Below are 17,500 nucleotides of genomic sequence, written 5' to 3'. Positions count from 1 at the left end.
AGAATCTGGAAGATTCTCTTGTAACTTCGCTTGCTCTGGATAAGCAACTGTTAACTCAATCAGGATCAAGTCCATACCCTCTTGATTAGCAAAAGCGCCTTGGTGATTAAATGCACTCCGTCTCAATAATCTTGCCCCGTATGCTATAAACAAAAGTGCCGTTTATACGAGAGAATATAAGCCGCGGCTTACTCTGGTCGCGGCTTACATAAGACGCGAACACGCCGTATAAATGGTACAAAATCTACTTTCACGGCTTTCTCAAGCCGCGGCTTATCTTGGCCTGGGAGTTTATACTCGTATACATAGTTCCTTTCGCGTATTATGTACGCCGCGGCCAGAGTAAGCCGCGGCTTATTTTCTCTCGTATAAACGGTCCTATTGAACGAACCGGCCGTGCGGCCTATTTTACTCCCTTACAGGCCGTCAAGTTGGTGGCATCTGCTGAAACATAAAAATGATCATCGCGCTATTGTTCCATCCCCACCTCGAAATACTGATGTGAACCCTTCATTTTCTCTTTTTACTCTGAAACCGATCGTATCCAGTTTACTTTTTTTAGAATACTTCGTCCTCATTGAACGAGAAGGAAGTACTGCGAAAGGATTACGATAGTGCAAAGTTATATTTTGAGTGGACGTCCCAGAAAACGTCTCAAATTGAAGCCCTATAGTTGCAAACGTTGCCCCATTTCGGCAGGTTTGACTTAAGTTCGGTACGATCGACTGCATGCGACAATAGCTCAATTTGGTTTCAAACGGCGTGATATGGCTATGCCGAACTTAATTAATTAGTTACCGTAAATGATCTAATAAACCCCCGGGGCGTTTATTAGAAGTTTGTGGTGTAAAGGGGGGCGTTAAATAGATAAGAGGCGTTTATTAGAGAGGAGCGTTTATTTCGAGTTAACTGTAACAACTAGAAAATCCAAATAAAAGTACATAGTTCTATATCAATACGGTCGTCGTCATCTGGGTCAACAATGTTTTCACAATTTGCTTTGCCGGCATCCGACTCAGCGATGACCTGAAAAGGGTTTGGGAGGCTGGGCTCATCCACTGCAGAGAGTGGTGCGTAGTATAGTGACTATGAAGGAAGGTGAACGGGGACCATTTTTCCCGAAACTTCGTGTACGTATTAAAGACAACAACAGCTCACCACATGGTAAGTTTTATCGATTTTTATTTCCATTTTCTAGCAAATTTTCAGACCTAAACTTCGCCTCATATGTTCTCTATATTTTAATACCTACGTGACGCACACAATGAGCCTGGGTTACCTGTGCTCTTACTAAAATGACGACGGTATCACTTTTTCCCCGCCAAAATGACGCTGCTTTGCGAGAAAATCTCGGACGACAGCGGCTACGAGGACGTTGTCTAAGAACACTATTTTCCGTTTTTGAAATCATTTCGCGATAGCTCCAAGTCGTTCGGGGTGTCAGGTTGGTATTGACATTCCGGGAGTTAAAATTGGTATCAACGGTGTGAGTTTTTTGGAGAGAAAGCTGAAAATTATAGTCAACTACTTGTGTCCTGTTTGGTCAATTCACGTCGTTGTCAGGACGAGCACAGCAAAGAGATGTTACCGCAAAACGTGAGACGCACGTGCTGCGCGTAAAGCGCCTTTGTTTTTGTTCATTAGACCTGTGCTCTTAGCCTTGCATTAGCCTTTGTTCTTGCCGAAGCTCCCTTGATGATTTTTTTCAAATCTGCCACAACTGAATTTAGTCTGCAACCATTGTCACCACTACCACAAGGCCTGTCCATATTTCCAGGGAAGAATCGTTAAATAAATGCTTCAAAAACGGAAAAAGCTGTGCTCGAAATTTAGAAATAATGTTGAAAAGTTCCTAAAGACTTTGAAGCATCCCTTCAGTGAGATTTTTAAAAAGTATGTCTGATCTTTACTAGAGAATTAGTCTTCCGTTGTTTAGAAATGATCGCAGAAAACACCAAAGTTTTTCAAACAAAAAATACTTTAGTATTTTGGAGACTGAATCAGTCAGGCGTGCCAATTTTTGTGTTCAATTATTAGGACCCCGTTTTGCTGAAAACTGTTCTTGTGGACAAAATGTTGCTCTGTACTAGCCCAAAATACGAAGAAAGAGCTGAAATGTTGCCCAAAATGCGGAAAAGTGCTCAAATTTTGCTCAAGAAACGGAAAAGTACTAATGGAAGAGTGGTCGAAATGTAAATCGAAAGAGCTCATTTACGCGTGGACGCGTGACGGGAAAACATGCTCTAATTGGCTGCACACGTGACAACTTTTGCCTTCAATCACTCTAAGTTTGAGAGATGTGCCTGCAAGTTTTCCGAGAATGGCGGCAAGACTGGACATCGAAGACTTTTTCTAAGAAATTGACCCTAATCTGATAAAGTATGCTTCAAATACTTTCGAACTATCGCGCACAAAAGTTTCAATCGCTTGCTTAACGGCTGCCAAACTCAACTTCAAAGAACATGTTTTCCCGTCATGTGTCCACGCTTAGGTGAAAACGACGGTATTTTGACTTCGGGACTGCAGTGTCTGCAGTTGCACGACGTTTGAAATAGGCATTTGTTATGTTCAAAATCTTGACCCATCGTCTTTGTCAGCAACCAGGACTCCGAGCCTGTACTCCACATTTCGAATTTCTAATAATTTTCATTGAAAATAAGTGCATTTAAACCATGCATAACGAAATTTTCTATGGGCCTGCACAAACAAAGGAATTTCAATGTTACAAACATGGATTTCACCCAAGTTTTGTGGAATTAAAACTGTTATTTTTTTTATCCTAAGGAAGTCATATGAAACCATGAAATGAGCTTAAAGGTACTTTCAGCGATAAAACTGACTGCCAAATAAAGCAAAGAGCTTGAATGGTCGTAAAAATACTTCAATTGTCTTCTTCCTCTTATTTGTTTATCATGTTTTGACAAAAATGAGCCAATCACAAACGCGGACAAAAATAGGTCGCGGCCAATCATTGAGTATATTACGGAAAACAATTCAAGCGGGCGAAGTACACGATCAGCAAACTTGTGAACTACATTGATCTGTGGTGACCGGTTAATACACAAGGCAAAACTGGGGATTCAAGAATGCATCCGACGACCGCTTCGTTCCTGGGGGGACTTCGCATGTACAAAATAGTGCTGCTTGGAGAAGGCGGAGTGGGAAAATCAGGTATGATGCTCAAATCTGCGTGACTTGAAGTTCGCATGACCAAAGGAATTTGGGTGCAAACATTCGGAAATTACTCATGATTGCTGGCCGAAATCAGTTTCTGATTGATTTGCTGTACAACCAAAAACCCTTTTGTTATCACTTGAAAGGGGATCAATAATGAAGTTTTAATCCGTTGCAAACAGACAACATCACTTGAAGGAACTAAGTACTACGACTCTCGATTGCTCGCTTCTAGTAGCAACTTTGAACCTTCTGTTTGGTTAAGCCAAAGGTAATTGCAGTGTTTCAAATACCTTGATTGAAGAAGTCGCCTTGTACGAACTAAGCGGTCTATACGTTGTGAAATTCGTGTTTTACGTGTATGTTGTGCTTTAATCCGCTGTTTTCTTGTTCCGCCCTATTTGGTTCAGACTATTCACGTGTTTCCACTCGATTTTCGAAGAGACATTCCAAAAACATTCCTAGTGTGTGTTATTGAAGTATAATGCAGTCGTAAACATCAGACTGTCAAATTGGTGATGCGAAATGCAACTTCATTTTTGCAGTATGTTGGATCTTATTTTGATCAGTTCAAGAGGGGAAGCAACAATTATTACTGATTGCGATACTGGCCTGGTGTTTATTTCAGTCGAGGCATGACCACTGCTCGGCAATAAAACAGCTAGTTCTGAGTTTATAACTAGTCAACCATTTGCTATGTTGTCGGTTTTGGTTAACTTGGTGACAAACGTATGCTTAGTCTTGAACATTCAGTTATCTCAAATCGACAAAAACAATCCCGCGAGACGCGATGTTCCGCGCGTGTTGACGCGGGCGGAATTGAGACACCACAGAAACCGTGTTTTTTACAGGATTTGCTCATGCAATCTTGTTTACTTGCTTTTTTCCTGTCTGGCACTTGTTTCAAATCAAATCAAAAATGGATCGGGGAAAGACAGTGAAAATAATTTTATCTAATGCTAGGAAGTTGTAGACAATGAAAGCAGATGGAAAAACAGTGATAAGACTTCCTGGTTTCCTGCATTAATTTAGTGTTGCAGCCCAGACTGCAGCTGTTTTGAGACAATTCACGTTGCAATGAGGGCCTTATATTACTAGGTCTACTAGCTGTATTACAGTTGGTCAATTTCCACGTCACTGAATAATATAAGAATAGTTTGTCAAGCAGACCATATCTCCCAATACCTGTTGTTTAATGTTGAAAAATTATAATCTTTTTATTTAGAAGGCTATTTGCTTTTCTCTAATGTTCAGCACAATTTTACCAAGTAAAGCTGGAGTTACCTTCATGTATAAATTTCCCAAACATGTTTGCTGCTTGAAGACATATGATATATGGGACAAACTTCGAAGTGGCAACACTTGACAAAAATTGGTTGACAAAAATTAGTGTGTTCAACCTGAAATGTCTCACTGGTTGCCATTTTGTTTCACTTAAAAAGGTGTAACTGTTTTATTTGGCAGCTCTGACCATGCAGTTCGTGTCCCATTGCTTCTTGGATTACCATGATCCCACTATAGGTGAGACAAAATTATCTTTACATATATACTTGTACAGTAAATCTTAGGGGAGGTGTTGAATTTGTAAGGCTGGTCATTAATATTGCTTTCCAACCCTGTGACAATACTGCAGCTGTATTGGTCCACTGCGTTTTATTTATTTTAAGTAGAACTGACTAGCCCATGTTTATTATAAATACATGACGTATCAAATACTTGGATGTGAAACCTTTCAAAATATCTAAATAATTCCTTGGTGTAAAACTCTCTTTTCAGAATGGGAAAATTAACGTAGCTACATGTATGAAATGTGACAGTAAACCCTTACAAGTAATTTCAGAGTATTGATCCATTGATTGTGGGCTATTCCTTTGCAATATTGCACATGCACAAAGAGTAGCTTATTATGGAGTTAAAAAAAAATAAATTAGTGATTATGTCTTTTGGAGCTTTCTTGTATTGAGAGCTCTTGTGGTGTGGTTAATGGTTCCTTGACACTTGATTGTCTTTGACTGAAAACTTTTTCTCTTTTATCTCTAAAACTGTTTTTATTTCCTTGTTCTCAAGGGATGTCTTGGTTTTGTTTTCCCAAGTCTAATAACATTGTTAGTGTTTCCTTCTTCCTCAAAGCCCCCCAGAAGACCTTTCGGTATTGAAAATGGGAGTTGTGCACTGACATATGCATGGTCACTCTTCATTAATTCTATTTATAAATATGTAATTTATGCATACATCTGAAGAGTGTTTACTACTTTTACCAAAGTCCAAGCTAAAATTGGATTATTGGGCATTCTTTGTGTCTCAAGTGTCATTTATTTAGTGAATTTTATAATATAACTGACAAAATCAACTGGAGAAATTTTCAGACTGACTACACATGATGATTTAAGCTTTTCATCACACATTGAACTTATGATGTTAAAAATGTGGCATTTAATGAATCTTGGAACAAAAACATTCTTGATTGTTATCCAAATATTATAGGAATGTTGATACATGAATTATTCACGTTAAATGTCTGTTTCATTTAGCAACACTCTTATGTTAATGAGCACTTAGATTAAGAATATGATGGGGAGGGGAGTTATTGCACAGGAAGTCACTACTGAACTGGTGTGCTTCCAAGTTAAAAGAATGACATTCAGACATAATTCTTGTTTGTTCACTGGCAATTTTAAGCTTTAAGCCAATTAAAGGTTATTGGTAATTTTTCAACTGAGAATTGTTAAGTGACCCAAAGAACAAAGAACGTACTTTTAGAGTGACATGTCACCAATTGGTTTATAATCACACCACCAACTTATAGCTGTACATAAATCAAAAATCTGAATTGAAATGCCATCAAAATTACCCTTGAGGCGATCAGAAATGTTCATGGCGTAGTGAAAATCGAGTCATTTTTAGGTATAGGAACATGCATCAATGAACATCTCAACTTCCTCACCTGAGGAAAACTAAAATCAAACAGGTCTGGCAAATCCTCCATATTAGCACTTTCAGCAGTGTATAAAAAATAGGTCCGCAATGCGTACATGTGTGGCTTACAAATTACAGTTGCAACATTGAGTTCGCCCTTGGCAGCTTAGTCACGTTTACTATTGGGCTTTTTACTGCAGGGCTTTTAGGGCAGTTAGTAATGATAAAGTGGAATAGTGGATAGGTCAGTAGTAATGCAAAATGCTTAATCTTATTGAGGTGACTGAGTTCATTATAATTTTCTTAATAGTCTTTTTCAGCATGACAGTGATTATCCAAAAACTCCAAAGCACTAATCTTGATTGAGAAGTAATTGTTATTGTCTTTTTCTGATAGAGGATGCTTATCAGCGTCAAGCCGTAATAGATGGAGAGTCAGGACTGTTAGATATTCTGGATACAGCCGGACAAGTAAGCAGTTAATGGAGTTTTCAGTTTTACTGGAATAACTTTAATTGTCACAATGACAAAAAAGAAGAAATGCATGTGTATCATGCAATCATGAAAAAATATGTGCCACCCGGGGCTTGCATTTGATTGGCCAACTCAGGCTTTCTTTGATCATTGACCAAGCAGCGTGCTTGGTTTGCTACCTCTTTTTTGCAGTGTGTAACCTGGAAACTGCATTTATCTTGGCCAATCAATATGGATAAATTTCTCCATGTATATTATTATTATTATAATTTATTATTATTATTATTATTATTATTATTATTATTATTATTATTATCATTATCATTGTTATTGTTATTATTATTATTATTATTATTAAAGTGGACAATACTGTTGCATCAGTGGTTTTTGTAACGTAATTACAAGAAACAACGTCCTGTAGACAGTTTTTCGTTTGACCCCATTGAGCTCATTGAGGTAAAAGCAATATTAACCCCCCCCCCCCCCCTTCTTTCCTGGGTTTGACGATGTGTGAACTTCGCAACAATGTTGATGTGATGTTAAGTGATGTGAATTGAGCAGTACTGTCCTAAAATTAAAAACACACTATTTTTGTGTGATGACTAGACTTCCAACAGGATCAGACCTAGTGCATGACTTCATAAATTACAGCTTTCTTGTGTTCATTGAAGACAGCGGTTTAATAGAGTGCACTTAAGTGAATCAAAAAGAAAGAACTGTCTCAAGATTTATCTTCAATTAAAATTGTAAATTATGGTGATGTGCGTGCATGGAGCACCATGGATAAGAAAATAAGGTAACCCATCTGTGCAAGAAAATTTGGTTTGGGTCACCACACGACTGTATGTACGTCCACCCCTCCATGTATGCCAATGTGACCAGTATCACATGAACATATCGCGGGCTCAAGTTAAGAGCTCATCGAGGTCAGCTTTTTTTGGTAGGTACTTGGTGTCTCTTTTTCTATTGTTTCAAATTTTTTTAAACAAGGTATAAAACGTTCAGTAATTACACAAGTACCCTAACCTAATGCTAACCCTAACGCTAACCCTTATCCTAACCCTGAAGGTTTTACTGTGTTTAGATAATTTTGTGCAATAGATAACCACTAAATGACAATTGAAAATACACCACGTATCTTTCCTTTTCTAAAGTTGACCGCTGACCTGGTATTGGTTTTTGATTGGATTGCAGGCTCAAGTCAGGTTAACTTTTTGTAAGAATAATTAATTTTGCTCTGCTTTTAGGCTTGGGTATAAAATCTATATATTATCTTTATCCATTAGTCTCATCTGTGTGTTGAATATCTTTTCATTGGGATGTTGCTATCGATCATGTATCTGTTTTGTTTTCCTGCTTACCTAGTAATGACTGTAAATTCAATAACTGACATTTGGATTTCTAACTTTTCAGCAAGAGTTCACAGCAATGAGAGAACAGTACATGCGCAGTGGGGAAGGATTTGTCATAATGTATTCCATCACTGACAGGCAAAGTTTTAAAGAAGTGTCGCTAGCCAAACATCAAATTGAACGTGTAAGGAGATCAGAGGATATACCGATGGTTCTTGTTGCAAACAAAACTGATTTGGAAAGCAAAAGAGAGGTTACAACTGAAGAAGGACAAGCTTTAGCCCAAGAGTTTGACTGTCCATTTTTTGAAACGTCCGCTGCTTTAAGGCAATTTGTGGATGATGTTTTCCACTCGTTAATCAGGCAAATACGGAGGAAAGAACGAATGGGATTGAAATCAACCCAAAAGGACAAAAAACTTCGACACAGAGCTGGAACCATTGTGCAAAATATATTCAGGCGTACAAAGAAAAGGGCTTAGATAATTAAACTAATTTTGTTACATACACTGGTAAATAATAATCACCGTCTTAAGAAAACAATGAGATCCTGCTGTGTTTATTATATGTCTCTGCTAATGACTCCTTCCAGTTTGTTCACTGTTGATGTCCTGTGCATTATGCTAACTGGTATTTCCATAATAGTATAAAACCAAAATTGCACTCACATGATAATAAATGACATATTGCTTTTTATTATATGAACAGCAATGAAATGCTAAGTGATCTTTTGCACACGTGAAAAGATCACTGTTGCTATGGTTACAGATAAAAATCATGCCTTTCAATGCCTTTTGTGAAATGATTTAGTATTTCATTGGTGTTTTTATAATAAATAGAATATTGCATGGCTGCTTGGAGATACGAAATTTCTCTTCTTGTGTTGAAAATATTTCACAAGTGAGCCCAGGTAGCTCAATTGTGAAATAGTTTTCAACACTTGAAGAGAAATTTCATATCTCCGCGCAGCCATCTAATATCCTCTATGTCTGAATTATCATTAAGTAACCACCAAAATGTTCTCTTCGTGGACATTCTTTCTTTTCCTATGCTTCAAAGGGGTGTGAGCTGAGAATCTAAATGTGCCTTTAAGTGGTATCTCCTGAATAATAATTAATTGCACAGAGTTCCTTTACAAAATGTCATAGAATTGTCCCTCTAACTTTACTCTTAAAGTGGTACTACGACCAAAAAAAATTTTGTTTTTCCTTTGGACTTCAAAACTATGTTAACTAAACACTAACTCACCCAAGTTTTAAGTTCTGATTTTAAAAGACACCTGTTATTTTAGCTGGAATTTTCTTATTTATTGGACTGCCATTACTAACTTTAAAATCTTGAGAGAGCTGGGTCGAGGAGAAAATGACGTCAAAGACTCACTAGTTTAAGAATGCAATGCGTGTGTACGCGGCCTAATTAATATGCAGCACGGGAGTTTCGGGCTTTCAGACTTTTCAACCCGTGTTTTGCATATATAATAAATTGTGTTTACACGCTAAAATTTTAAGCTAGTGAGTAAATGACGTCATTTTCTCTAGATCCAACCCTCTGAGGTCCAATCGGCCAGTTTTGAACGTGATTAATGGCGGACCATGAAATCCAAAACTTACACTCAAATTAGACAGCCTTTGGATAAAACTCAAAGCTCAAAATTTTGCCAGTTAGGTGTTTAGCGAACACACTTTCAAAATCTGAACAAAAAAGGAAATGATTTTTTGATCATAGTACCACTTTAAAGGAAATGTACATAGTGTTCTGTGTGTCCAGAAATGCATGTTGACTTTTTTTTTAAAGTGTCACACTTTTAAAGTATCCCCACCCTGCGGGCATAGCCTCTCTAAAACTCACTAGATGACGAGAAAGAGATGCTCTGCAGAAATCGTGTTGAGTCTTTTACAGTACGATGCTCCTCACCATGGCTGCCTAACAAATTTATTTACAAATTATCTGCCAATAAGGGTGTGCAAATTTGATTGACAGTCGTGCCCCCTTGCAAAGTTTGTATGGTTGAAAATTGAACACCGTTGCATGGGTTGTTGAGCTGACATACACATAGTTGTCAAATGTGAAAGTTTGTTGGGCGTGTCGCACTGTAAGTCACTGCAGACCCTAGTTTTTTTCGAGTTAAGAAAGGCTCTGCTGGCAGGGTGAGTGCCCCCTTGCATTTCTCCCCAACTTCAACGTCACTTGTGTCCAGGGTTACAGGCATTGTTGTCACAAAATGCCCCTTTCACCTCTGGTTCTCAATGAAAGACAAACAGCTGCAATAGTGGACATAAGTGACATTAACGCAAAAGACCATGGTCATGACATTTATCAACATGAACAAAGCAGGCGTCCAATGACACGCTGTTTCTCTCCCAAGACAGCAGTCTGTTCGCATTAACTTTCTGTACCTTCATTCACTGATTGGTTCTCTTTGAATCTGCTGGATATTATTTGTTGGCCATGTGAAGTAGAACAAGTAGTTTCACGGTAACTTGTCAACTTGTTAGATTATTTTAGCAAGAGGCCTAGGATTTATAGAAAAATGTTGCTGTAGAAAAATTTTAAGTGTACGTTCAGATGATTGTATATTGAAAAATAGAAGCTTAATGGTCGCTAAAGATATGTACAATGTAGGTATTTCATTTTTTTATAATTTTGCGTGCACAATGTAGGTATATAAATATTCCATTTACTTTTATTTACATTTTAGTATTTTAAAGTTACCTAGTTTAAATTGTTTCATAATTGACAAGTCATTATTTATGGTAAATTAAGGACAGGTTTAAAGTACAGGTCACGTTTCACAGGTCACTCGTTACAAAACCTTTACTAAAAGTTAAACCTCCAAACGATGTTTGGGCCTAAGGTTACCCAAACTGAAGTTTTTGGGTTGCTTTATTGTAGGTAAACAATGACCCGTAACGAGTGACCTGTGGAATATGACGTTTTAAAACCAGCCGGTAAATTAAAGGCCTCATGTTCCCTTACTTCATAAAGCCAGTAATTGCTATTTTTGGTTTCAGTATATAAAGTACTCATTAGAAACATGCAGTGTGCAAAAAGAAAGGAAAAAAAGATCATTAAATTTGATAATTGTAAGTAAACATTTCGAACAGTAAAGGACAGATGAAGAAAACTATTTGTCAGTGGAGGCTAATTAACATCCTTTCACGAAAACACATGAACCCAACAAATTGACCTGCCAATACGCCATTTCAGAGTTCATGTCTGCCTCATCTTCAAAGCGAGTCTAAGTGCGATGAATGAAATCTAAATGCCCCACTTAGACTCACTTTGAAGAGGAGGCAGACATGAACTAGAAATGGCCTATTGTGTGGCTTCATACCTCAGTTAGTAGGGCATTACGGAGTTCATGAGTTCAGACCTGAATTTTCCAGGTGTCTATTAGAGATGATTACCTAGATAAGTGCGAGGATCATTACTTTCTTTAGTTCATTGTTAAAATGTTTATGTCACGATAGTGGATTTTCCTCCTTACCAGATATTCCAATATTATTCACCATCAAGTGAAGCTATTGTCCTCGCAGTTATGAACGCAATTTTCGCAATTGCGTAAAGAAGCCTGAAAAATTAAGGACTTCAACGGGGTTTGAACCCGTGACCTCGCGCTACCGGTGCGACGCTCTAACCAACTGAGCTATGAAACCACAACGATGAAATGATATATGAAATGGATTATATATGAACTGCGGATATGAACTGAATCAAGTGAAGCTGTTGCGTTCATAACTGCGAGGACCATAGCTTCACTTGATTTCATATCCGCAGTTCATATATGATCCATTTCATATATCATTTCATCGTTGATTCATTCCTCACGGGAACATTGGAACCCGGCCACAAATGACCAGCTCCCAACGTCAGTGGTTCATAGCTCAGTTGGTTAGAGCGTCGCACCGGTATCGCGAGGTCACGGGTTCGAACCTAACTGAGGCGAAAGTGCTGCCTTTGTAATTTCATCTTCCAAGTCTCGGATAAGGACTATAAACCGTAGGCCCAGTCATACAAACATGTTTTATGTTCATAAGTTCCCTGTGGGACGTTAGAGAACCCACACACTATTCGAGAAGAGTAGGGGATGACCTCCTGGTGTTGTGGCTGTCCTGTTCCCTCCAACAGAAGTGGCCGGCTTGGCGATGATGTCTCTAAAAAGGCTTGTGTTTATCAGGAAACGAAGCAGAAACAGTTACAAGTCAAAAAGGGACTTTGCCGAGTGCTGGATATGTAGATGCAGATGTAGATGTTGAGTATTCAGTGTTCCAATTTCCGTACATCAAAACTTACTTATGTTTCATTAACTTAGGTGGCTCACATCTGTTTCAACAATTCCGAGGGAATGTCTAATATTGGAAAGATTAACTCTATGAAACTGTTTCACGGCCGTTTTATAGTAGAGACGCATAATTCGTCTGAGACGAACTTGGGCATTTTTTTTCAGCGTCTGTTAAATTTGTCAAGTATAAAGATGGATACAGGACGCATAACGTGTCTGAGAGAACAATCCAGTTTAGTGCGTCTTTGCAGACGTACCAAACTAGATAGTTCGTCCAGATGCATTATATTAATAATATAATGCGACTTGTGCCCGTCTTTATACAGGTGTGCAAAATGCAAACTGCCCACAAATAGCGCTGATAAGTCTAAGCACCTAAGCTTTCAATAACCGTGATTTGGGGTTAGTCTGCAGTCGTGTCAAGTGTCAGCCACCGTCTTTATACCAGACGAATTTAAAGCAGAAAAAGTGTTTGCTCAAGTGCGTCCCAGACGGATCATGCGACTTCTATAGTTCGTTTTTTCTTTACACAAGACGGGAAACATGAGAAACGGATTATACGTCTCTGGGCCCGGTTGTTCGAAAGCCGATTAACTTAATCCAGGATTAGCGTAAACTTTGGTTTAATTTTTTCAACTTTTCGGTGCAAGTTCTTTTGGTTATTTTTGGTTTTCAATATTGACTTCCTCTAATGTAAAATTTTGCCAAATATCAGCGCTGTAAAACACTTGGGAGTAGAGAAATAAACTCCTTGGTAAATTTTTAATCTGCGGTTAGCGTTAATCGGCTTTCGAACAATCGCCTGTCGTTTGTGCTTTCCACTTTCAAAAATACCACAATATACACTTAAGGTATGGTCCCAAGGAAATAGTTTTGTTTTCCCGAGAGTCCTGATGTTTCCCAAGACGAAATCAGCACTCGAGGGAAAACAAAACTAACTAGTTTCCTGAGAGACCATACATTAAGTGCTTTGTTATATATTTAGCCTTTCCCTTCAACAATCGCAGCAAAACATCCGGAGCGGGCAACAACTGCGGAATTGTATCCCGATCGGCACTTGACCGAGAATCAACCAATCGCAGTGCTCGTTTTGTTGAGTGAAAGTCTAGGTATATAGACCCTAATCATAAATGGCGGCTAAGTAATTATTCTTGTCTTTATCTAATCATCCTAACTAGCCTCGTAAACACGAGCAAAATTCAAGAAAATTTGTTCCAAAGTGAGGCTAGTAAGGATGAGTTGCACAAAGACAAAAGAATAATTTCGTGACGCGCCATTTATGAATACAGTCCTATAACAATTGAATGAAGGGGGTAGTTTCTAAAGAAACTGTGGAGCTGCGTCGGTGGGAAGATAAAAAAAATGTAAAGTCGTCCGGCTTAGCGATCCTCTAGATAGGCTGCATCAGGGCCGGCGTCTTATCTCGCGTTTATTAGCATGAAGGGCGACTAGAGTATTTATACTCTGCCTCCTGGATGAGGATGCTAGTCGCACTCGCAGGTCGTTAGGCCTGGCCGGCAGCTTTAAGCGCTTTACGGTGGGGAAGTAGCATACAAAATTGGTTTTAATCAACCGGAGTTGATAAATGTAAATTGTGGCCACCGTAGCACGAGATTCTAAAAGCTGACATTTCGAGCGATTAGCCCTGGGTCGTCAGTAAGCTACTCGCTCTGGATTCGCTCTGACGAAGGGGCTAGACGCTCGAAACGTCAGCTTTTAGAATCTCTGTGATCGGTGTCCAATTCCATTTATCAAGCTCCGTTGAGAAAACCAAATTTTTGTATCTATAACAATTCGCTAATTGATTCTCGATATTCTAGACTTTGTATCTCTCCTTTAAGAACTTTCTCGATAATCTGTATCGTCACCTGAATGCTAGAATGAACTAAAATCAGGGCAATCGTTCCAGTCGTTTGTTGTGAAAATGTGACACTATAATATGAGGCGGGACTTTGCATTATTACCCCTGTCTCACCCACTGCGTCCGGCACGCAAGACAACACCAACAACATAATCTGGTGCTTGACATCGTGCATGTGCGTCTTCGGACAGACAGGACCAGCCGCGGAGAGCAACAAGAACGAGAAACTAGGTGGTAAATATCGAGGAAAAAGAGATTATAAGTTAATGTGCGTTTCGAGAAACTTTTAATTTATCTGCACGCCTATCAGGCTATCGCATGTGCTTATATAAGCTGTTCTTGGATTTCATCACGGATTTCCAACCAGCGTATTTATCTAAAAGAGTTTCGCCGAGATACCTGCGGGCGGCTAGCAGCGGAAGTCGCCCTACTTCTTTCTCAAACTGTGTGTGGGCCATAATTGTGACAATCTTTCAACAAAAAGGGCGACAAGTTAGGCGCGAAAAATCTCTCTAACTCGAGAATAAGCAGATTGCGCTTAGCGAAGGAGAACGCTGAGGAAGAAAGTCTACAAACCAAGATTCTGGTCTGGGTGGTACAGGCAATTTGGCCCAACACTTTCTGAGCCTACGTTCTTCTGTAAATAGAAACAGAACATGATATATTGTTTGATCTAAGGCAATAAAAACAAAGTGCGCGGCTGGCGAGCGCTGATCGTTTTTAGGCGAAGCTAGCACAAAAGATTGACATGTGATCTGGAAGGATTATCTTTTCACCATTTCTTTCTTCGCAGTTTAACCATGGTGTCGTTCTTGTAGCTTCACATTGGTCGAAACTGATCTAGAACAAAGCACAAAAAGGCAGGGATGGAATCGACCAATTCGCTTCAGCTTTTTGGAGCTTAAGATCCTGGAGCTTATGTTTCGGCATATCACCAGCCTGAAGTACATCTTAGAAAAAATGAAAACAATGTGAAAAGCCAAAAGAACAAACGTAAAATCCTAAGGAACACGTGTACAAAAATACTCAAAAGGAGCTGTAAAAATCCACTTTTAAAGCGAGAACGTTAAATTTTTGGTGTGCTCATAAAGAGAACTAGGCGGACTTTTTCCTAGAAAAAAGGTCTGATTCCAGTACGCCGGTGACAAAACATGTCGCGTGACTTATGTAAAAATAATCTTCACATTCGTGTTATTCACAAAAATCTGGAAGCACTGCCTGGACGAGCCTGATTAGCGTAAAAAGGCCAAAAGGAGCTCCGTTCTTCCATTGGCCGGAATAATCAGAGTGGGCCCTTGGCTTTGGCAAACTTGCATATGAAACAAAAAACTAGCGGCTAAACAATGCATGTTGGGCGGACAAACATAATTGTCCATTGTGAACAATACGCACTACATTCTGATTGTCGGAGAAAAATCGTGACTTTCTTTTCGGCAATAAAACTCTGGAAGCTTTTTAGAGCCAAGCTATACTGGCGCATTAATTCCCAATAGGAAGTTTAACTCATACTATCTCTCACAATTCATTCAGCACATTCGCGGAACGAAAGCTTCCGGTTCGTTGTAAAAAATAGACAAACATGAGCACCATAGTCCAGTTGCATCTTTGCATGGCACAGGTTCAGAACTGCGGCTAGACGATCCCAAAGTTCATGTAATTGTGTAGGCCATGAAGAGGTCTCAACATGAGCTAACGCGAAAATTTCATTGCAATTTCAATTTATAAAAACTCCTTCGTTTGCGACAAGTCATTTGTTCCATCCAGATTGCGCTCAAGTTGATGAAAAAATACATCTGTCCTGTACATAACGCTGGCAACAGGCGCCAAGAGGCAACAGAAAATGAAATTACAAATCCGGATACAACTTGCAATCTTCTGAACTTTAAAAGTTTAGAAAATCATTAACTAGGTCAAAATTGACTTTCAGCTTCTGCAGATCTTTTTCTCTGGACTACCGAAATCGCGACTTTCTTTTCGGCGACATAATACTCTGAAAACTTTTTAGAGCCAACAATACGGCCATTAATTCCTCAATAGAAGATACTCATCACATCTCCTGCAATTCATTCCCCAGGCATTCGCGGATAGCAAAACTTCCGATTCGTTGTAGAAAAACACATGAGGCCCATATAGCCAGTTTCACTAGGCATCGCAGGTTAAGCACTGCGCTAGACTACAAAGGTCTATTAATTGTGGGTAGACCATTAAAGGCGTGCACATGTAGGCTAAGCCAAAATTTCAATTCTTTACTACTCCTTCGTTTGGCGACAAGTACAAAAGAGAGAGTCGTGTCCAGTATTTGCTCCAATTGATGAAAAAATACTATCCTGTGCCTGGTAAATAACCTGGCAACAGGCCCAAAGTAGGTGCACAGAAAGTTGAAATTAGCAAATCCGGATACATTTGCAACTCCTCTTAACTTTAGTTAGGAAAAATGCTTAATTAACTCAGTCGAAATTGACTTCACGATAACAAATCGTTTTTCTCTAGAACTACGAACAACATACGAGTCTGTATGCTATAGATTAACGCCTAACCGTACGCCCCTAATTTGACGGTGCCTCCCAGACTGGATTTCTTCTCGTTACACCTCCAACGCGGAATTTAGGAGTATCTCCACGATTGACGCTAACTTGCTCGCAGTCTTCGGCGTGCAGGTAAGGTTCTGCAACCAAAATACCGGTGCATCAATATATAAGCATGGCGAAAATACCGAGCGTATCTCCATCGATCGACAAGTGGGCTTCAACATCGTTGTAAAAAAATGGCACTAGGCTGATGACATAGCCAAATGAAGTCAGATGTTATAAAAACGAAATATTGTTTCCACGCCATTGGTGGCCTTCAAGAAAAACCCTAAATATTTCCAACAGTTGTAATTAGATATCCAAGTGGTGAAAATCCGGGACTCGATAGGCCGGCCAAAGTAAAGAACAAAAAAGTGTCTCTAAACATGAATGCGAGAGTGTGTAGGCTTTCATATTTAAATTTAAACTTGCGTAGCAAAAGGATTAAGCATATGCTTCTGAATCCAGAACCAGACTTAACTTGCGGGCCACTAGCGGGACAAAAGAGATTGCAACAATAGGTGCTAAAAATACTTAGCTGTCGCGCATTATATAATAACTAACTCGTTGATAGCATTGGTCAGCAAATTCTAGGCATGATCTAAAGCACTCTTTGTTTGTTTTTTTATGATAAAACAAGGCGGAGGTCTAGTGGTAAAATTATATAATAGTAAATAGTCAATAAGACTCCAATCACAAGTGCAGATACTTGCAAATTCTCAAACCACCAATTCTTGCAGGCGTTAATACGGCTCTTGAACAGTTACGGAAGCGGGCGAGATTCACGTTTACCTCCGGCATGTCTTTAAATGGCGGCACGTAACTCTACACAAAAAATTGGTATCACCTGGCTCTTCTGCCGTATGGCCCAAAAAA

The 17,500-nt window shown here is 39.1% G+C and overlaps 2 protein-coding genes across 2 annotated transcripts in view; both read left to right on the top strand.

The window, feature by feature from the left end:
* Nucleotides 1-2,989: 2,989 nt before the first annotated feature.
* LOC137992523 (GTP-binding protein Rit2-like) lies at nucleotides 2,990-8,496 on the top strand. Its single transcript, XM_068837893.1, has 4 exons — nucleotides 2,990-3,171; nucleotides 4,639-4,695; nucleotides 6,487-6,560; nucleotides 7,977-8,496. Exons 1-4 carry the CDS (start codon nucleotides 3,087-3,089, stop codon nucleotides 8,394-8,396), a joined length of 636 nt encoding a protein of 211 aa, XP_068693994.1. The 5' UTR covers nucleotides 2,990-3,086; the 3' UTR covers nucleotides 8,397-8,496.
* Nucleotides 8,497-14,230: 5,734 nt separating this feature from the next.
* The window catches only part of LOC137991200 (GTP-binding protein Rit1-like), a 14,646-nt gene continuing 11,376 nt past the window's right edge, over nucleotides 14,231-17,500 (top strand). The window contains exon 1 of the mRNA XM_068836315.1: nucleotides 14,231-14,291. Within this exon, the coding sequence (XP_068692416.1) occupies nucleotides 14,231-14,291 (61 nt within the window). The remainder of the gene's footprint in view (nucleotides 14,292-17,500) is intronic.

Source organism: Montipora foliosa, chromosome 2, assembly GCF_036669935.1.
Source record: "Montipora foliosa isolate CH-2021 chromosome 2, ASM3666993v2, whole genome shotgun sequence".
NCBI lineage: Eukaryota > Metazoa > Cnidaria > Anthozoa > Scleractinia > Acroporidae > Montipora > Montipora foliosa.
This window is presented reverse-complemented; position numbering and strand designations above follow the sequence as displayed.